At 32.3% G+C, this 22719-nt stretch overlaps 1 protein-coding gene across 2 annotated transcripts; it reads left to right on the forward strand.

Annotated features, from left to right (window-relative positions):
* Window positions 1-1204: 1204 nt before the first annotated feature.
* Window positions 1205-19518, forward strand: LOC148602012 (paired box protein Pax-7-like). Of its 2 annotated transcripts, none has more exons than XM_088555933.1 (6): window positions 1205-1523; window positions 6556-7065; window positions 16450-16788; window positions 17319-17443; window positions 18073-18232; window positions 18764-19512. In XM_088555933.1, the coding sequence occupies exons 1-6, from the start codon at window positions 1442-1444 to the stop codon at window positions 18886-18888; spliced, it is 1341 nt and encodes a 446-aa protein (XP_088412059.1). In that variant the 5' UTR covers window positions 1205-1441; the 3' UTR covers window positions 18889-19512. The 2 variants fall into 2 exon arrangements, with proteins under 2 accessions (XP_088412059.1, XP_088412060.1); XM_088555934.1 differs by lacking the exon at window positions 1205-1523 and adding an exon at window positions 6318-6429 and having other exon boundaries at window positions 18764-19518.
* Window positions 19519-22719: the final 3201 nt, after the last annotated feature.

The following is a 22719-nucleotide window of genomic DNA, read 5'->3' on the forward strand; positions in this document are numbered from 1 at the left end:
AAATATTTTCAGTAACAACATGTTGCTGTCGAGGTGATGCGACATTAAAAAGTTTTTTTTTCCCATTCTGTTGAAATGGTTACTAGAAATTACACATTAAAGTTTCACGTGAAAACTTCTATATTTATATTTATATGAACGCAATGTTCGCATACAGTATCACACGCACGTTAAGTCTTGGTTGTATTACATATTTACATATCATACTTATACCATTTCTAACTTTTGTGATTAAAATATTGGCCACTTAACCATTTGTTAAAAGCAAATGTGACGAGATCACTGTAGCTAGCGTAATAAAATTTTTTGTTTTTTAGGGGGGATATTTTTTTTATTTGGTTTTGTTTTTGTTTTTTTATTTGTTTTGTTATATTGGTTTAAATGATATTTCGCAAAATCTTATAGTTAACTGTTTATATGTTTGGTATGCTCGGATGTTAATACTCTAGGCTCCTTATCCTGCGTTTAATGGAGAAAACATACTTTCAAAAATAATCTTGCTGAACTTTTGAATTTTCAAAACATTTCTATTGACGACGGTTTTCTATCATTTGTCGTTTTTCACCAATATCGTCAAATGAGATATCGTATAAATAGTCTGGACTCATCAGGAAAAATATTTACATTCAATTATGCAACATTTGTACGTGGTTTTCTATAAAGAGAAGATATACCAAATACCTCACGGATATTGACAAGTGATTTGAATTAAGGGTTTAGTGTCACTAAGTTTGCATTTTGTGGGTGATCGAAGTCTAAAATCCGTCGCTTTACATTTAGAGCTTCTTTATTAACAAAATTAATGAAAGGATAGCATTTCATTATTCTAAAATCAATGTATTTATTCAAATATTTGATCTCAATATCATAAAGACACCCTGCTAGGATAGAATAACAGAAACACTATGGGGAAAATTACCTCCTCTGACCACGCCCACTTTACAATTGAAATTGATTTGTAAATATTGACACGCGGCCTATTATTGGCTGATAATGTTGTCTACCTGTTGTACACGCCCATTTATGTCCTTATCTCACCTGAAGCCTTTTTCAAACTCTTTTAAATGAAACAAATTAGTTTTTTGCGCCAATTGATCAAAATACTTTCATCTTTGATCACGTGGGTTTCAATCAACCAACCACTAACTGTAAATAAAAAAAATAAGTTTGTAATTGAAAGATATATATCCTTTTAAACTCTTATCGCATCCCTTCATGGTGTGTTACCTTAGGTGTGAAATGAGCATTACTTCCATAAAATATTAGCTCCACGCTTAAATTTCATCATTTGACAGACTTCATTTGCGAAATTTAAATTTTGGAAGTTAGCAAATTTTCTTACTCTGTATTGGACTTCAAATTAAAATTTGTGAGGATTGGAGTGTCTGAAATTCTAGCGAAAATTCGGACGTTTTTGCCGGGAAAAACAGGATTTTGGTAAATGTACCCAAATAAGATGCTTAACAACATGTTTTCGTATCATCTCGCAGCTCTAGGACTCATGCCAGGACTACACATGGAAGGTATTTAATTTAGTTTAAAAGAGCAGTGATTATGCCACAAAAAAAATGTATTTGATTTGACTAAAAACCAAGCTTATATTTTTCGGAAAAGAAGTACGATTTTGAATAATTTTTAACATTAATCAATTTGTAATTTTGGCATACGGTTTTAGAAAGTTCACGGCTGTCTCTGGTTGCAAAGTTATTCTTAATAATAAAGCTAAAAACAAAAGTTTAAAATGGATTTGCACTTAATTTTCCGGGGTCACACAAATAAGTAAGCTAATTTTATGGTCTGTCATGGTTTTCTTTTACGTTGCGTGATGTATTAGAGGATATGCGAGCCGTTTAATTTGCAAATAGCCTCCTGTCAGAGTGCGACGCGATTTATATGCAAATAAATTTCTTATCAAAATAAAACACCTCTGAGAAATAAAAACAATAAACTATTTTCTGATTATCTATAATAATAAAGCCATTTTTGTGTACTTCATCCAAGACAGCAGCCAAATTTTTACCTCATTTGCAAAAAGGAAAATAGAATCCGTTGGACGGGTATAACTAATAGAACTAAAAAAGTAAAAAAAAAATGAGTACAGCATTTTATTCTTTTAATTTTATTTCCATGTCTGTTATTTGTTTCCATTTATTATGTTTTCTTTTGATGTTATACAGTTACTGTAGTGAAGTATATCTATGATTTTTTTAAGTGTTTAATGATAAGTACATAAATGTCACTTTTTTCTATATTTGAAATTGAAATTTACATGAAATGTAAAGCAGGCAAATACCAGTAACACCATCTAAAGTGTTCGAATAATAAAAGTTGTAAGCTTTCAAAAATATACAATTCTTTGGAACCTGGGAAATTGTCGTTTAAAGATTACATTTTTCATGTTAAGTGGTAAGAAATTTTAGAATGTTGCAATCGTAACTGTATATCAATTTTACTTCTATTACAAAGAATGGCGAATGTGTCCAATAATTCTGAACATTTGTTCTTAATTTGAAAGAACTATTTTATCTTTTTTGTCTATTTTCTGGTCTATTTCTTTGAACTTAACAATCGGTATGGCATATGCTATTTCTCCCGTATGTTTCGGAAGTTTCGGTTCTTTGAAATTTGAAACATAAACGGTAACCTTATGGAAGAATTCATTATAAAACTCCTATCAGAAAATATCACTGAATCCCCCTAATGGAACAATACCCTAGACAATTTTGTCCCACCTGTACATATCTTTTGAAGTTAGAAGTTGGTCTTCAGCAATATCTCTTAATTGGTTGAGCCTAATTACCGATTAGATCAGCACAAAAATAGGAGTAACTGATACGGCCCGTCAGCGATATCCGTAGATAAAAATGACCAGCAAAGTGCCAATTGTTTCAATCTTACTACCCTATGAATAAATTTGCATAGATTAACTAAAACAAGTATTCATGGTCACAACTAAAATAAGTTGGTCACACTAGTTAAAAATTGGTGTTAACAAGTACATTAGACATGGAGTTTTGCCGGATGGAAGCCGAGGCTTTGATGAAAGGTAGGCAGAGTAGAAAATTTAATTTTTACAGTATATTTACTGCATCATCTGCACAGGGATTCATTTTTATGCTTTACTGTGTGATTTCAAGAATATAAAAAGCAGTTTTTTTTTGGTGAACATAATTCCCGTCACATATCAAAACGGTATAATGGCCAGTCCATGCATTCATGTACATATAGTTTTCAAAATATGAAATATAGGAAATTTGCATACGTCTTAGAATTATGTGAAACTTTATTAAAAAGGACGGATAATAATACAAAACATGAAATTATAACTAATTTGTCTTAAGTCGTAACTTTTAAAAATATATCACTTTAAAAATTGATATATCATAGCAAATACAAATAATTCATCCTTAAAAGAATAAATTTCCTTAAATTGAGAGTTACCTCAAAAAAGTTTCTCTATAAAATAGGAGAATGCACAACGATTACTAACCATCGTATATAGTATTCGGTTTGCTTCTACAATGTATATTGAAAATCTTTATGCGTAGTATTCTCCACGGTAACTTACTTTTCATTTGTTTAATGTTTAATGTTCAAAAGAAACCCTCCTTTCTAAGGTCAATCTCTTCTTACCATTTAAATGAATCAAATATTTAGGATATAGGACTAAGTCCTAGAGAAAAGGATGAGAAATAACAAAATATTTTTTTTTCTGTTGCAAGCTTTTCAGAATATCTTGTTCATTTTGCATTTTGTTCTTAGGACTGAATTAAGGAAGCATATTGTTATTAAATGTCATTATTTTCATGAGAACTCCTCTATAAAATAGAACTTAACAAAATGAAATTCATCATTTTCAGCAAATAAAATTCCAATTCAATACTATTAACTATAAGGCTCTAATACATGTGTACGAGTATGAATCGAATTTTATCTGAAGTTAACATATTATATTTTTATGTTTAGTGCTTGAAAAAAAAATGGCCGTTGTTTTTTTGTTTTGTTTGTTTTTTTTTGTTTTTTGTTTTTTTTTTGTTTGTTTGTTTGTTTGTTTTTTCCTTTTCGTTTTTTCATCTAAACGCGGATTAAGTCTTTTTGAGACAACATTCCTTTATTACAAGTTTAAAATAGAACAAATGTTGAAACTGTTTAGAAATATGTAGACATGTTGCTGAAGTTGAAAACAAAACATAGCGGCAAAATATTTTTGAGCTTTTGATTTTCCAAATAAATAAGTTTATGTTCGTTCCGTAAAAAAAATGAAAGACCGTTATCTCCAACCCGATATCATCAGCAGCTCAGCGAGCCCACTGTTTAATTATGTGTTAATCTAATTGACATCTAGTTCGTAATTACTTGTTAATTGTATATGCAAATATTAAAAGGATGACATTTCTTTTTCGCAAGCTCTTATACAGTTAAAAATCATTTCATTTTCCTTTCTTGTATATCTTTACATTTTTAGAAACCCTCCAAAAATATTTGGATTTTAGTTTTTGATTTGTTCTTTAAATGATAGACAATAGACGGGAAACTGAGCGGAACGAAAATTTGATGCTGATTTTGCAGACTTTCAATCGGGATTAAGTTGTAATAGTAAATACGGTTCTTAGGCATTAATTATGTGTCTTTTTCCGTTTCTTATCATAATTCCGTTTTTTTTTTTGTTTTTTTTTTTTGTTTTTTTTGAATTTTTACTATTTAGCTAACGAAGATTTGTACAATCGAAAATCGAACCATAATAAAGATGAACGATAATAACACACACTTATCGCAAATTTAGAAACAAACTATTGATCTACATAAAGTATATCAGGACAAACCGGAAAATTTTAATTAAACCATTTATTCTTTTTTTATGCTTTTAAAAAGAAAAATTGACATTAATACACGAAAAGTTATACATTATGAATGAGTAATCAAGGGAACCAAGGTTATAGCGGTAATCAAAAGAATGTAATCCAGGGACAAAGACCAGACATGGAAAACAGACATGCACAACAAAGAACATAAAGTAACTAAAATCATACATACAAAGTAACAAAAGTAAATGAGCAACTCGGAGTTTTAAGTTCATCAATTAGCATTTGATACTGTTATATCTTCAAGCTGAATAAGATTTTACTTATAACCAAGGGGCGGATCCAAAAGTTTATTAGAAGGGGGCTTGATCCAGAATTATTTGCATATTATCATTTGCTAAATTTCGTCCCAGATTTGTCATATAGTTACTAAATCGACTAACAAAAGCAGGGCCAAACCAACTGGAACCATCTTCTTGGACTCGTCACAGACTTTTGTGCATTTTCTTGATTTGAATCTCGATAAAAAAAAACTTTCATGCAGTTCGTTGTATTTCATACCAATCACTTCTATATGAATAATGATCGACTTAGATTTCCAATTTTACCGCAAAACGAAAGATGATACCGCACCATTTACTGAAAGCAGCCCACTCAATTAAGGCGAACACTTGCTTTATTTAACGATTTGTCCACAACTGCGTATAAAATTGACCATCGGCTGAATAGATCTGGTAGTTTACATGTGTAACATGTTTCTTAAATTGACTTTAGCTGAATTAATGCGCAGCTTACACGTGCTTGGTGATTGAAAAATAACTTAGGCACAAAACAGCTTTTATATGTAGCAAAGTATGCCCACTCGATCATAGATCCATTCTCAAGTAGGGTTTTCGAACGCACCGTTCAATAACAAGTGAATAAGTAATTTTTAAAGATAATTAGAGGCCAATGGTAGCAATGGGTTTTTATTTTACTTGGGAATAATGTGTATCAAGCTGTTGCAGAGATTATGAGGTGCAGAAATCCGGAGACAAAATTGATCCGAAGTAAATTCTAAATTAGGCGTGACGATTCCGTAAATGGTACAAAATGCTTGAAATGAAAATGAAACGAATTAAGAGTTGTGTAATATCGGCTCGTTTATATAAGAAGCTTATCTCGGCCTTAGCCACTTAGCTAATTCATTTACTATTCTACTTAACTTTATATAATATATTCTATACTCCGTGGAATCCGTGATGATATGTTTTTTATTAAAATTTTGAGGCAATAAATGCCTTAGGTGTCGTACAAAAAAGTGTCGAAATTGATTTATAAATTGAATTATTACCATCAAAAAGAAATATTATATGTGTAAACCAAAATTACTTTGCACTTTATATATTTATTGTTAATCGGGGCCTGTAAAGTGATAAGCATGCTTAAGTAAATATTGAAATATTAATAATAAGAAAAGTAATCAGAAATCTATGGGAATGTGTATTGCGTATATGAATTAAATTATTTTGTACAATTTCAACAGACTGTTTCTCATTATATCAAAGAAAACAAGACAAAGAAAATATCATAAAAATGTTTGCTTTTGTGGGGAACACCGTCACGGATTCCACAGGACAGGTTTTAGGTTGGAATAAATTGGATTTCTAAAATTTAGCACAGTATTCAATTATATCAAGTTATAACAGGAACAATCCGAGAAATTCAAGATTAGATATGTATGTATAATATTGATATTATATTGAAATTTCAGGACAAGGTCGAGTCAACCAGTTAGGAGGAGTTTTTATCAACGGGAGACCACTGCCAAATCATGTCCGACTACAAATTATCGAGTTAGCAGCGCAGGGGGTTCGGCCCTGCACTATCAGCCGGCAGCTGAGGGTATCCCACGGTTGTGTCAGCAAAATTCTTCAGCGGTATCAGGAAACAGGTAGCATCCGCCCTGGAGTGATAGGTGGTAGCAAGCCAAGGGTGGCGACACCTGAAGTTGAGAAAAAGATTGAAACATACAAGAAGGATAACCCGGGTATATTCAGCTGGGAAATTCGCGATAGACTGATTAAAGATGGCATTTGTGACAGAAGCACTGTCCCAAGTGTCAGCTCAATCAGTCGAGTTCTCCGGAGTAAATTTCACAAGAGTGGGTCAGATTCTGACGACGAGGGTCCAAGTGGAGACGAAAGAGAGGGCGAAGTTCGAGAGGAAAAGAACCATAGTATTGATGGAATTTTGAGAGAAGACAAGAAAAGTTCTGATGATGGTAAGTCACTATAAGAAATGGTTCAAAATCGGGGGTACAAATTGTATAGCATGGCTTTGTATTTTTATACTAGTATAGTTATATGTATTTCTTAATACGTACGTACATATATGTCAATGTACCATGCAGGCGGAATTCAGGAGTGTAGGTTAATTAGGAGTCATGAATATAATTAAAGGCCGAGCGATTATTTTTATTTTTTTATTTTATTTTATTTTATTTTTTTTTTTTTTTTGGAGAAGGGAGTATATAATTACAGTGAAAAAGTGAAAAATCAAGATTTCGTGCAAAAAAATATTTCTAAAAATTATAGGGGCGAACGACTTCTAGAACATATCAATGATGCATGTCTTATCACTGTTTTCTTTCAGTTTAATTGTTGGTACGATTTATTCCTGTTTAAAAGAAGTTTCATAGAAAAAAAACATCTTAAAAGAAGTCAAACCCATGTGACTCAATGACTTTACACTAAATAAAAAAATAGGGTCAAATTCTTTTGTTCTTTATTTCAAGAGATCATCTAGCTGTTCCTAAAATGTGTTTAGTGACTTGCAAGAAAACCAATTTACGCTCTTGAAAGTGAAACTTCAATACATTCCGGGATTTTGACCGCCACATTAGTTGCATTTTCTACTTCAAATTTTCAAAGGATCTCAAATGTTGCCATGATAATTTTGCTTGTAAATGAGGAACACGCTACAGGAGAATTGAACAGTACGGGAAACCCGCACTTCCGAGGAACCGTTCATTTAACGATTATCAACACTTTACCTTAACATTCATTTAGCGATTATCAACACTTTAGCTTAACGACATTGAACCAATACGCAATACTTTAGAATAGGTTGTTATTCTAATAAATACTTAAAACTAAATTGTGCAGTTTACAATCGCAATTCCTCGACGATTTATCAGTGATTATCATAAATTTTCCAAGCCATTGACAAAATCTCTTTATGCAGTCATTTCGTAATGGGAAAGCTATTGCTAAGACCACGCCATTTTTCCCGACTTAAAAAGACGTGTACGGATAATATCACAGATTATAGTACGACCCTTGTCGTTTTATAATACTTTGCATATTCGATAACATACCAAATTTGAAAGCAATCGGCTTGATGTAATTCGAGGGTAATATAATTGAAGTTCTGTATCGAATCCTTTTTTTTTAGAGTTACAAAATAAAATAGAAGTATCTGCTGAACGGAACAATAAGCTACCTGTAATTTATTCTCGTCCCTGAAAAGATAAAACAACATCTAATCGCTTCTTCGGAGCCAGAAACGAGATTTTGATTACGATTTAATTCATAATGATTGATTTTTAGGGATAAATAAAGTTGAATTCAGCCCGAACAATTTTCATGAAAATAATTTAATGTCTGTTCGCCACAATGTAGAAATATGCATTTAAATATTTCTATGTAAAATATGTACCATAAAATTTTTATTCGTTTTTAAGGTAGATTGTCTGTAAATGAAATTTAATTGTCCAGGAATGCAGTGATAAAGCTTATAAGGCACTAAATTCCTGTGTATATAAAGGCTTACTTACTTAGTAACTCAGTTTAGATATAAAGAGTGACCAAATATTACATATAAATTTCTTTGGAATGGGGAAACTTTGTTGTAGCATAACATGAAGAAAGTACAAACTCCCTTCAAAATGGAGCCTGCAGTGAGTTTTTTTCCCTGTATTCATAAATGTATGAAATGAGTTGGTCGGATCTAGAAAATTATAAAAAAAAAAAAAAAAAAAAGGAGAGATTCAAGGCTATCATTTGCTTATTTATACCCACATTTAAACAATTAAATAACAAATTTTAATACACGGAATCCCAACAATACACCCAACCCAAAAAATCAGCTATATTTATTTATTACATTTTTGAACGTGCGTACATTTAACGGTTTAAGCTTACTAAGTTACTATATTTAAAGTAAAAAATATGACTACAATCGTACTAATATAACCTTTTTCATAAATATTTAAAAATTTGCTAATGCACGTTTGAGTCCCATGAGGTAGTTAGCTATGAAGACAAATACCGCAATTAATTAATTTGAAATTAAGTCGAACAGGTTTGCAAGAATAATCCATTTCACTCTTCAATTTTAAGGAAGAAAATTGCTGTTAATACAAGCTGGATTTCTGAATCAATTTTCTGCATTGAAAATAATTTTTGCGCTCACGCCTTGCAAATTAAATTTTCTCTGTGAAAACAAAAACCAGGGGACCATACCGTAAAATTGACTTCAGTTGACGTCATGAAAGTTACACTAGTTAAAACTTTTAATTGACTTGGCCCATCTGTGTTCATACAGGGCTTGCATTGCAGCCATAATTCAGATTTTCAAGCTTCAAAAATTTCAAATTGTTTTCAATCGGTTAAAAGCTGTAAATTGGAAGTGGAATTGAGTTAATTATTCGTGGATGAATTATTCTAAATGCAACAAGAGTGGCAATTAGCTGCAGCACATTTTTCTAAGCATTGTGTTCGTTGTATTTGATTGTGCAATTATTACAAATGAAACGAAGTTTCGTTTTTCTCCCTAGAAGTCAAATTTTATTTAAAAAGACTGAATCAGATCTTTTGTTCCAGATATTTATCATTTTAAATGATATTGTCATATCAAATATTATAACTCTCTGTGGACTGTATGAAGTGATATATTGATAGTATTTAATGTCTTTTAAGTGTCTGTCTTTGTAAGAATCGGGCAGTGTTAAACAAAAACAAAAATACACTTCGATAATTTTACAATGTGTACCACCAGAACAAAGAAAACACAACTTTGCCCTCTTATCTGGTAATGAGATATAAATGAAATTCTGCCTGATCTTTACAAAAACTGGCACTAAAGAACACTTGTTGAATACGTCACATTCTGTATAAAACGAACTATAATAGCTTTTATTTACAATCACTTAAGGGTTAATCAGTCTTATTTCACAGGTGTCAGAATGGTATAAAACAAAAATAAAAGGAATCTTAACGAGCGAACGATTGCCCATTACCGTTAAACGCACATTTGTTGCTAATACAAATCGGAAATAATTAGGGTATCAGTTGCTGAACACGATTTTGTAGTAAATCCCTCTTGAGTAGAGATCAAACATAAAAAAACCTGATGACAGTTGTTATGGCGAATGAGAAAGTTTAGGAGAGGGTAAATCTAAGAAACTTCAAAGATCTAGAGTTAAGTGTAATTTGTAAGTTATTTTAGATTGCTTGAAAGGGAAGTTGCAATATGGGCCATTATTTAAGATAAGAATATTTCAAAGAGCTTAGAGCATTAATAAATGGATATCAGAGAAATTTTCAAATAGAGTCCCCAGTCTGGATTGGATGTAATGCATGAGAGTTTGGGTACAGTTAATAGTAATAAATTTCAGTAGAGTATAATTGATCAGTATGATTTATTGGTGCTTTCTGTTGTCAGCTTTAGTCGTTGAGGTCTTGATTCCAAAGACCTTGTCGGGTTTGGTCGTTGGGGTCTTGGTCCCAAAGACCTTTTCAGCTTTGGTCATTGAGGTTTTGGTCCCAAAGATCTTGTCAGCTTTCGTTCCGAAGACCTTGTCAGCTTTGGTCGTTGAGGTCTTGGTCCCAAAGATCTTGTCAGCTTTCGTTCCGAAGACCTTGTCAGCTTTGGTCGTTGAGGTCTTGGTCCCAAAGATCTGGTCAGCTTTGGTCATTGAGGTCTTGGTCACAAAGACCTTATCAGTTTTGGTCTTTGAGGTTTTTGTTCTAAAGACCTTGCCAGCTTTGGTCTTTGGGGTTTTGGTTTCAATGAATATCTGTTATATAATTGTATCGTTGACTCATTTTTTTTTTGTAATTTTTATCAAGACTTAAAGGGTATTAAAATTATGAACAACTTAAAAAGTGGGCATTTTTTTACAAAAAATACAAATGTCACAAATGAGAACTTTATTATCCGAAAATAATGCTAGTGAAAATTGTGAATAGTTACTGTTTACGTCGCTTTTTCTTTACATTCATTGTTCATTAGGTTTTTTTTTCGTCCTCATTTCGTTATCCATATTTCACTCTTATTGTCAAATTTAATGTTTCAAGTGAATTTTTTGTGCTAAGTTGTGTAAATACTCTCATACGTTACAGTAACTCAATGTAATTTTATTATTATTTCATATAATGATCGAAACATCTCGACTTTTCAACTATTTTTAATATTTCAAAGTGTGCTGGAACAAACTTAAATACTTGGGATTATTTCCTTTGTAAAAAGCTTTACATGTAGATTATGATTATTCCTAAAACCAGGCAGGTTTCATAAAAAAAATATGATACTTTGGATATATAGAAAAGATCATCAGGTTTGTGTTTGTGTTTATCTCAATCAAAAATTACAATTAAAAATGTCTGGTTTTTTTTTCTATCATGAATAACCCCATAACATCTATGGTCACCCTTTGACTGTTGTTTTAAGTTATATTTTAAACTGTATACGCTTTTTCAGACTCAGAATTTTTTTTACGTACAATCAATATGATTTTTGCTCTTAAATCTTTTTTAAAATTATAAATCTGTTACGAGCCTTAAGTAAAACATTTGGAATAGATCAAAGAAGACAGACGAAACAATATAAATAGCGATAAAATAAATTTTAATTTTATAGGTACAATATTTCTTTCTAAGAAAAAGACACATGCTGTGTACGACACCATATTGAGGGGGACCCTCTGCTGTTAACGACCTATTTCAATTAAATGAACAAACTGATCCCTCCCCTAACTATATTATGTTTATCTTAACGCGATCATATATCAAATTGCTTGTAAAATCGCTTGCGGTGCGTTCGATTACACAAGATATTGAGAAGATAATTATATTGCTAAACATTCGATTACAAAGGACTGAATTTTGATATTTTGCTAATTAAATGAATCTTCCGTGTCATCTGTTAATTGACTAAACATTCATGGTAGATTTGTTGTAAATTACCACGGAGAGATATCTCTAGATTTGTTTCGGCTGCTGTCAAGAAAATTTATGTTTGCGTTTACTAAAGTGCCATTTCTGATACTCATGACAACGGTGAACAGAACAAGATCCGAAATGCACGTATTTTATCCGTGATTTCTTATAAAATAAACTGCATAAACCATTGATAATAGGAAAAATCATGTAACTATACTGGCAAATATTTATCACATGAAATTTATAATAATCGAGCTTCACATAAAATTCATGCGAACTTCCCATGAAATTAAGTGATTTTCACATGAAATTCACTTAACATGAATTGCATGTGAACAATTCACATGAATTTCACGTGAAATCAGTCACAAAGTTTATTTGCTCAGTTCGGATGAAAATCATGCGACAAAAAATTGTGCCTGTGTACATGTATTTTAATTGAATTCAACAAGTTCTTTTAATAATTGATTCGCAAGTTGATACATGTATATTTAAGAAACTTCAACTATACATGTACATTTGTATTCAGTCTTTCTTATAGTTTTTGGAGGTGCAATATTCGACCACAGGAGCTTGCTCCCACTATCAAATGTGTTTGTACTAGTCGCACAGCATGTAGTGGGAACAAGCCCCTGTGATTCCATAGCAAGAAATGGTCTATTTAAGATATATCAAGTCTTTATCCAGTTATCCTGTGTTACCAAAACACATTTACAAAATTACCAAATCGTTGAATTTTGTATTTTTTTAATTAGTAAATACTGGGAATGACTCTTACTTATAACTGATCAAAAACACATTAGAAAATTAATAGAAAATCTCTAAGCTATCGTGAAAGGTTGATTTCAAAGGAATACCATATTAAATGAATTGTCAATTTATTTACAGAGTTCATATGTAGCATCATTTATCCCTTTTGAAAAAGTATCCGTCTCTGTTGGAATTCATTTACGATCGGCCAATTTCTCAGGATAATTGAGCCGTTAATCTGAGTTTAGTTGACCGGTTCCGTAGAATTAACCGGTGAAGGGTCAAATTTTGTAATCAAAATGTCACGGATAACTTAATGACCAATTCCGCCTTGCATTTTCATTTCTATTTTATATTTTTGAAAAATTATTTCCAATATTATTTGCGTCGGCCTCCCGTTGGTTTGTCCATTATACGTGCAAATAGGAACATTAAAAATTAAAATACTTTACCTCTTTTACAAAAGAGCGTGCATTGTTGGAATAAAGTTTGACATGTTGTCAGCGGCACGGATTTGAAGCAAGTTAATTAATTCTTTTTTTTCTTTGGTATCGCTTTCAGTTGTCAAATAAACCAAAATGCACAGGAAGAGGACATGTTTTGTAAAAAACATGTTTTCGACTACAAATGCATATTATTTTACAGCGATAGTCATATTGATTGAAACTGTATTTCATTTGTAAATCATTTTTTACCTATCACTCCCATCTAAAAAAATAATAAAAATATTGTATTCGTTTGTATTCTCTGTAAACATGTTTTTAGGGAAGAGACTTTCCGAAAATTTATCAAGAACTATAATTTTTAAACTTTATGACAATATTCTCGGAGAAATCAATTTTAACTTGAACATATTTCATAATTTTAACATATTCTTAGGCGTGCACATTCCCCTCTTATGCTCGAAAAATTTAGTTGATTATATAGAAAATACTAAAAATTTCTGGGGCTTAGGCCCGCCAGCGACCCCTCTCGGTAATTCTGGGCCTGCTACTATACGCATGTTTTACAACCCAACGGATCGATTTTAATTTAGTAGAAATTCTCGGAGCTTTCGGAAAGGTTTAGCGTGCTAAGCTGCTATTAAATTGCTTGAGTAATAGATATGCAATTTACTTACAGAAGAAAATTTCATGTGCAGATATAAAAAATATTTAAATATCATCTTGTGGTTATTCTAAATATTAATGTGTATCAGATTTTGCAGAAAATTTACTCGTCAATCTGCACATATTTGTTTGTCGTTTAGTATCTCTAAGGGAGCAACCCCTTGATTTTTTAGGGGGCGGCTAGGATGCCACAAAGCACGGAAATCTCTTTGAAAATGTGAACGATAGATTATAAGACAATATGAGGTCCAGCCTTATTCACTGACAATCAATTGTTTTAATGATACTACACATTTTGTACATTTACTGAATCTAGTACTGCGGTCTATTATTCATTTTAAATTTTCCTTTCAAAATTTAGCCACCAAAGACGATAAACATTTTATCTATATGCATAACTGCTGTATCTAATCTAGCCGTGAAAACTTCCGCAAGTTTCATCCTTTTTAATGTTTTGCTGCATCAAATGCAACGCCCGATGCAAGCGAGTAGATTTCAAGCGTGAAATCAGACTCATCAATGCTCTTTGTTATATTAGCTTAAGATCGCTGTTGCACTCGAAAAACACCTTTTGTGGGCCATGAGTATCAAACTGATAATGGTGACAAGCTCAACATTGTCACAGTGATCGCCATTCTTTCGTGGAACCCACGCGTTTCTAAGCATCTCTGAGTGTATAAAATATTGTTTGTCCATTCAACTATTAAGCTAGCAATTTCTCGGTGAATGATCGGAAATCGGACTGGTTCAATACCAACGAGAACTACTTCCTGCTGCGCAAACTCTTTACTGTGTTATGATAGACGGCTTCACGCTGTGTCCAGTAAGATAACCTTCCGCTTGAGGCGACTTAATCCCAATATTTTCTTAAAACTAGTCCTAAATGACCCCACTACGCGAAATTACAATTTAGAAATGCTTTCAGATCAAGAAAATAATAAGTTTTGATATGGATTTTTTCTCAATAAAGTGTATTATCGAAAGATAAGCTTTTAATTTGGAGAAATATGAAAGTTATTTAACCGAAAAATTAGAAAAGGCGGCATGTTTTTACTAATGAAGAATAACACTGGAATTATTCACAGTGTATTATTAAAGGTCTGGGCTTATTTAGCCGTAATATCAGAAATCTTGAATTAATCTCTAAATATCCACATCAGATTCCGCAGTTTTCTAATTTTTTGCTCCGTGATTTTTCTCCTGAAAAGCTTGTAATTGGCTAAGTAGCATCAGCAATGATTATTAAAAACAACGGTTTTATTTTGATCCGTTTAATCAAGATAAAAGTAGTATTTAAAGGATTATTGAGGGAGGAATTCATTTCACAATTAGACGCATCTCGAATTGATTTGTTCATGTTAATGCTGCTTTGATAACTCATGTTCTATTATTATAATGTATTATTGTCTATAGACGTGATAGCATTAGCTGCGTCAAGATTAAAATCGGATTTTAATGAATCATTTTGTATTTATTAAGTCTGTAAATTCACAAATGCATTTTGAATTGTTTTGCTCAGTTGTAATTTCTAATATTACAAAGTATACAGGGTGTCAAGTGGCGGATCTAGGGATTTTCCAAAGGGGTGCCGCCAAACTCGGGTCCGATTTTTTTTCTTAAAAAATGTGACAAAATCATGCACAACATGTGTTAATAGAACAATACTAAAAAACGGTTTTGTTTAGTTATTTATTAAACTATATTGATTCTTATTAATTTTCAATGTTTCAACATAACGATATAACATAAAAACACCAAATTTTCAATTTCAATAGGGGGGCCGGACCACCCGCCACCCTCCTTTGGACCGCCAATAGGTGTATACGGAGAAGTCAATGTAAGACCCGCAGATAGAATTTTGAGTTTCGAAATTGTTATACATTTCTGATTAATTGAATGCTACAAAATTTAACATACGGGCTGGGCATATTATAGTGCGATACGAGATATGCTTCAAATTCAAGACCGGGAGATGTCATTTTGACGTTTATTTTGAGTTCGTCGACATTCTCTCCATTTTTAAAAATGTTTCTTCACCTTTAGAGGGGATTAAATAAACGACCAAGATTTTCATGCAAAATGTTTATAGAAAACAATTGAGATTTTACGGGTTATTAAGCGTAAGCAGTATAATATGAACTATTTGACAAAACTAAGAAGTAAATTAATATGCACTTGAGTTAAAGTGAACATTTTAAGAGGATCTACCTTCGTGTCATGACTGGAACTAATTTTATGTTGGTTACATGTAAATTCCATCCACTTCCGACGTCTTAATTTACCTTTATAAGATTAAGTGCAACATGTTTTGAGACAAAAATTAAATACGCACGTGGTTAAAATTTTGTGCTCCTTTATTTAGGTTAGATCGGACCCTACACACAAATGCACCATTGACTATGATAGATACAACCGCATTAGAAAGCCAGTACACCCATAAAAAATAATATTTAATGAGACATCGGGACATGACTGTAGATACATAGAATCTGTTTACCGAGTTCAAAATACAAATTAGCCTGTACGAGTGCCGATGTGTAGAACTCACTGAAGCAAAGGTATTTAGTGTTATCTTTATTTCAGAATTATCAGACTGTGAATCAGAACCAGGGCTACATTTGAAGCGCAAGCAAAGACGGAGCAGAACTACTTTCACTGCGGAGCAGTTAGAAGAATTAGAACGTGCATTCGAACGCACTCACTATCCAGATATATATACGCGAGAGGAATTGGCCCAGCGAACAAAGCTTACTGAGGCACGTGTGCAAGTGTGGTTCAGCAACAGGAGAGCACGGTGGAGGAAACAGGTTGGCAGCAATCAGATATCAGCCCTGAACAGTCTACTACAAGTCCCAAGTGGAATGTCGAATCCGTCTTACATGATCCATGACCCTTCGACTTATTCTCTGCCGTCTGCTCAAGGTACGCATGGGCAAAAATATCAAAAACAAACTGTCATTCTACTCTTAATATGGTAAAATATCCAACAGAATTGTGAAGTTATATTTTGCATGCAACCGATAAATTAACTGCGATGTAAAACCCAGTCAGAAATGTCTGTATCAAGTTAGGACCATTGCGGTTGTTTCCAACTTGACGGTTTTTGCTTTGATATTGTCATTTATTATACGGACTTCCCTTTTTTACTTTTTCCTTTTGATTTTGCCTAGAGTTTATCAGTTCGGTAATTTCGTTATTACTCTTCATTTAAGCTACACTTGTTTTTTTTACGTTTTCATTGCTATATAGGATATATATATCGGCGTTGCTTTTGTATCCTATACGAAAAAAATAAATATATATATATATATATATATATATATTTATATATATATATATATATATATATATATATATATATATATATACAGGAATGCGTAATGCACTAAATCATGTAAATCGGTGGGGAAAACACAAAATTAACTGCACTTTTATTGTCGTCCCATTTGCAGATAGTCTATGGCACAGGAATAGCGTTGCTCAATCCCTCCAGTCTCTCAGCCAGACACTAAAACCAGGTGGAGAGCCGTCTTCATATGCTGGCATTATGGATTCTTACCTATCTCACACCTCACAGGTAAGTAAAAGGTTGGTCTTTAGACATAATCTTTGTCATAGTTGTATTTATTTTTACATTACGCATACACCAAATGCAATGGCGGATCGACGGAAAGGATTGTAAATCTACTTTGTTTGAAAATTCACGAATTTCGTTTAAATTTTGGCAAACATTAGCAAAAATAACAGGGACGCTCTTTTCTGAACCCGCCGTCAAATTCTGGGGGATGCACAGATATTTTCTGAAATGTTTCTGATTATTTTATTGACTTGTATACGTTAAGCATGTATCACGTTCATGACAGAAGGCTGTTACCAACAGGAGAATGTATGTCGAGAATTGGGGTTTAAGCAAACATCTTGGAAGTTATTAAAAAGTATTGTCTATGTTATACAAAAACCATCGATAATGCTCATACCTTGGTTTAATTATTCGATGAAATAAAGAACAGCATGTACTTACTTGTCTCAATTGACAGATTTGTTTTCAGAGGACTTCATCGTCTTAAGGATTTCTGCAGTAATAATATTTTTTTTTTACTTTGAGTGAGATCGAGTGTTTGTATAGTAGTCTGCTGGGATATAGAGAGTCTGAAAAATATTCATGCGTTAGAAAACTAATTGCAAAATATCACTTTTTAATTTTAGATGAACAATATGACTGCACACAGCAGTACTGAGACTTTCTCCAATAATTGGCACAGCCCAACATCAACAGTTACCTCCCTTCCTTATTCTGCAACTTCCGGTCATTATCCACATCAGTATTCAGACATGTCCAAGTATTACAATTCTCACATTGCTGGAGGTAAGAAAAGTAAATTTGAAAACGAAATGTGTTTGTAGCATTAAAAACAAGGTACTGGATTTTACTCCGCTTTAACTCGATTGAAGAAATTCACTTTTTTTCATTGATAATTCTAATTTATGTATTCTAATCTGAATTCCATAACAAGGGTTATCTGCATTTAATTCAGTTTATAGTATTTAATTTATTCATTGAAGGCATTATGACCACTCGAATTATTACATTTGAAACCATATATACAGCGCAGCTTAGCTATCAAAAATCGCTGGGTACATTGAAAAATTATCTATATAAAATATTGGTCTCTAAGGCATGTGCTCATTCTGTACTATATTAATAACCTGTTTCAAAAGGCTTCAGCTTAGATAGGTTTTAATTTACTTCCAGCACAATTAAAACAACATACATACATATTATTTAAACTTGCTCTCATTTACCAATCACGGCTTTAACACATGTTTATATGCATTAATACTTAAACTTGATAACGAAACTACGAGAACTTTTGTTAGAGTTTCTAATTTTTTTCAGTGCCACCATCTTTGGATAGATGTTCTGTAGACGATAGTCTTGTTGCATTGAGGATGAAATCACGTGAGCACTCGGCAGCTCTAGGTCTTATGCATGATTCTGGAAAAATGACAACCTCTTATTGACAATGAAGGATAATTAACAGAAACATTGAGCATGCGCTTTCAGGCCAAAAAAAAAAAAAAACAATCACAAACAAGCCAAGTCTAGGCAAAGATGACAATATGGCGAAAAGACCATAATGTGACGTCAGTTCCGTCTCCGAGAAATAAATTTTGAACACATTCAAAGTGAAGTGGCTTACACTAAATTGAGTTGTTAGTGTTGCATTGAAGGAGATGTGTAATAGAACACTTATACGACAGTTAAACTGAACAATTTTTGTAGTTATATGTAGTGGATCTTTGTGTATTAATTCACTATAGTTATATAGTAGTGTGTGCTTAATAACTTTTTTGGTTTCTTCTTCTTCTTCTTCTTCTTCTTCTTCTTGTACGTGTAAATGTATATAGTCATGGATATATATTTTGAACAAGAATACTAAAAAGTTTCTTCAAAATTAATTATGCCTCCCCCCTTTCTTATTTTTTCTTATATTTACAATTGGAAATTTGGTTTTATTTATAATAAAGACTTAGTATTCAAATTTTTCCGTACTTATGCATGTATAAAGTAGCAAATAATTTCAGAGTAAATGTTAATCCCACAATATTATGTAATTCTGAAACTATTTATTTATGTAATGATTTACAGATGTTCTTTTTTTTCTATTTTATTTTCTTGATCTTGTCTCTGAGTGACTAATAAATGTATGATACATAAATGTGGTATGTGTAATTTTATCTAAACTTGTGAGCCTAGTTTTACAGCGAAATCTGTCTGAACCAAACCTTGTATAATCCGAAAACTCGTCTAAACCAGACACTCTTAAAATCCCTTCATACCAGTTAAAATGTATTTGGAACCTTGGTTTATAATCGGAAACCTGTCTGAACCGAACCATTTAGGTTTCACTGTATATATCGTAAAAGGGGTTCGGTTTAGGCAGGTTCTATTGTATATCTTACAGGAGCAACGACATTCGTTGTACATGAAATCAAAATAAAACCAAACAAGTATTATCTTTAATAAGTAACCGACGCAGTAAATTTTTTTTTTCTCTTAAGTTTCTACATTTCACTCAAGAAAATAACCAATGGAACGCGATTGGATACAGTTTTTGTTTTAACGCCATGAAGTTTTAGGTATTTGGTCAATCGGAAAACAAAATTGCGATCATGTGACTTGCGTTTCCATAGAAGAGCATCCTTAAGGTCGAAGGGTAAAAATCGAAACTATACCAACTGAACGGAACAAAGACCAAGCTTAGCACGATCGACATAATATCCATAATCCCGAACATAGACTAAACCTAGAAAACAAACAAATACCATTAATAATACAAATAATATTAAAGAAAACACACAAAGACTGAATAAATACAATTGTGTTCCAAATGAATTTGAAATCTCTAAAATGTTCCAGTCATATTGAATTTATGTATGAAATATGAAAAAGAGGAAATACATATGGGAAAAATCGCTTTTAATATGAATACACATTAACTTGACCCGTAGATCACCATAACCACATAAAAGAATCATCGCACAATAAAAAAACAAGAAAAATATTCAGGAGAGTGTTTTACAATTAGAAGTTTTCCATAAAGTTTCATTTCCTAATTCATTTAATTTTGAAAATAAGTTGGTTAGGCACAGACCATTTTCTGCTCGGGGGGAGGGGGGGGGCTTAGATTTTTTTCGGCAGCAACACAGAGTTAAAACAATTTTATTTGAAAATCTACATTGTTAATTTACAGGGAAAATATTGAAGTATCATTTTTTCCGTCATGCTGAGTAAATATTTTTTTTTTCAAATTAATTTTCCCCTCAGTATGTAAATGGTTGGTGTCTTAGTAATGGATGTGTTTATAAATTTTAATTCCATATAAAATTACAATGAAAAATATCATCTGAAACGCAAACATTTAAACTATGCATAACAACCAACAGGGAAATGACATTTCTTCAGCCATTCAAATAAAGACAAGTTTATTTACTTACTCATGTAAACAAAGGTGATACGAGCAATTAAAATCAATATACAGACTGTGGGAAAATAAAAAAAAGTAAACACACACAAAAAACAATGCAACAGAAAATTCATGCGAGTAATCAAGGGAACCCAGATTCTAGCGGAAACCAAAAGAATGCAATCCAGGGACAAAGACCAGACACGAAATCAAAACAAACATACACAACAAAGAACATAAATTAACCAAAATAATACATACAAACAAAACAAAAACAAAAGTTAATGAGCTATTTGAACTCCACTATGGTGTGCCGGTAGGATAAGCGTCCTCTGTCTTTCTAGAAACACCCGCTTATGAGTTGCTCATAAAAAAAAGTCAAGTCCGGGGTAAAAGACGAAAGATGAAACGAAAACTATGACATATATAGATATGACATGTTGAGCTTACCAATAGTTCTTTAAACAGTGCCTCTAATTTTCTCAGAAAATCAATGATTGTTATTACTGTAATAGTTGATAATAAATTTGTCTCTTAAATATTCCTTATTTCATTATTGTTACAAAAAAAAAAAGATAGTGAAAATCATATCCTATATCTTGACAGTTGCACTGTAGTGGACCCAGAGAATCACATAAGAGCACCTACCAGGGATCCCCAAAAAATCACAATTTAATGCACGCATTTACACATAAAAATACATGATCATTTTTGCAAATTGATTAGGGGGCTCGGACCACGGCACCCTTTGGATCCGCCTTTAGAGTCGCATAACGGACACTGTCTTTTTTTCATTAGAAATATTTTTTCCATCTGCTAACCTAAATTGGTAGCTTCAAGTTAGAACATCCGATTCGCATTCACTGATCGGATAGCCGATATTTTCATGCCCTTAAAGAAAGAAGTAAAACAGACTAGACGAAAAATTACAAGTAGAGACTCGGAACAAAAGGACCCACCACACAAAGTATATTCATCTTGGAGATGTTAACGATAAACTTCAATTTTAGGACACGTTCTAAGACTGTCTTTTTATTTGTAATTTGAGAGACCTATGATACTTTTTTTTTAAACTCGGAAGTTTATTCGAATTTCCTGCCATGACCTAAAACCGTCATTATTATGCTATTAGTCGTTCTGGGTTTGACCAGAATTACCGGTCGTAATCTCGAATTTCGAACGGATGACTTGATGTCTTTAAGGAGGTAGAAATAGGGTAAAGGACACAACTCTTACAAATCATTGGAATGTTTGTATTCAGCATTTTACATCAATCTAATGTAGGCATCAAAATAACGTGGACTGACTTCATTCTGTTTCAAATGAAAGCTTGATAGGCTTTGGTGATATTGAATATAATACAAACATAACACCGATTTCAAGAGTTATGTCCCTTACCCTAGATCAACCTCCTTAAGTCTCATTTTGCCTCATCGAAGAAAAAGAAGTTGAATATTTTTTTAAATGCTCTAACATAAATAGACAGCAGGTTGTTCAATACATGTACGTATTCCAAAAATAGGTATACCAGTCCCGAGTTTCACTTCTCAGTGTTAAGAAACAATGCAGGTCAATCGGATGTTCTTATTAAACAGAGACATACTTAAAGATTTAATTTTACTGGGTATTTTCTAAACAAAGAAATAGTCCCTTTTTTAAATCGTTTCGATGGAATTTCCAAAAACTGCTTTCAATAATAATAATAAAAAAACAAGAGGCTCCCAGGAGCCTGAATGGCTCACCTTCTTGAATTTTGCCTTACAAAGGCATTAAATTAAACAAAAAGTTTCCAAACAATTTTGACTAAAGAAGTCTTTGGTAGGACTATCACAAGATCTTTTCAACAATTGAAAGTTTTTTTAATCTATCATAGTTTTCAAGATAT

This window comes from Perna viridis, chromosome 12 (assembly GCF_037379345.1).
Source record: "Perna viridis isolate PV_CMFRI_1.1 ecotype Kerala chromosome 12, ASM3737934v1, whole genome shotgun sequence".
Classification (NCBI taxonomy): Eukaryota; Metazoa; Mollusca; class Bivalvia; order Mytilida; family Mytilidae; genus Perna; species Perna viridis.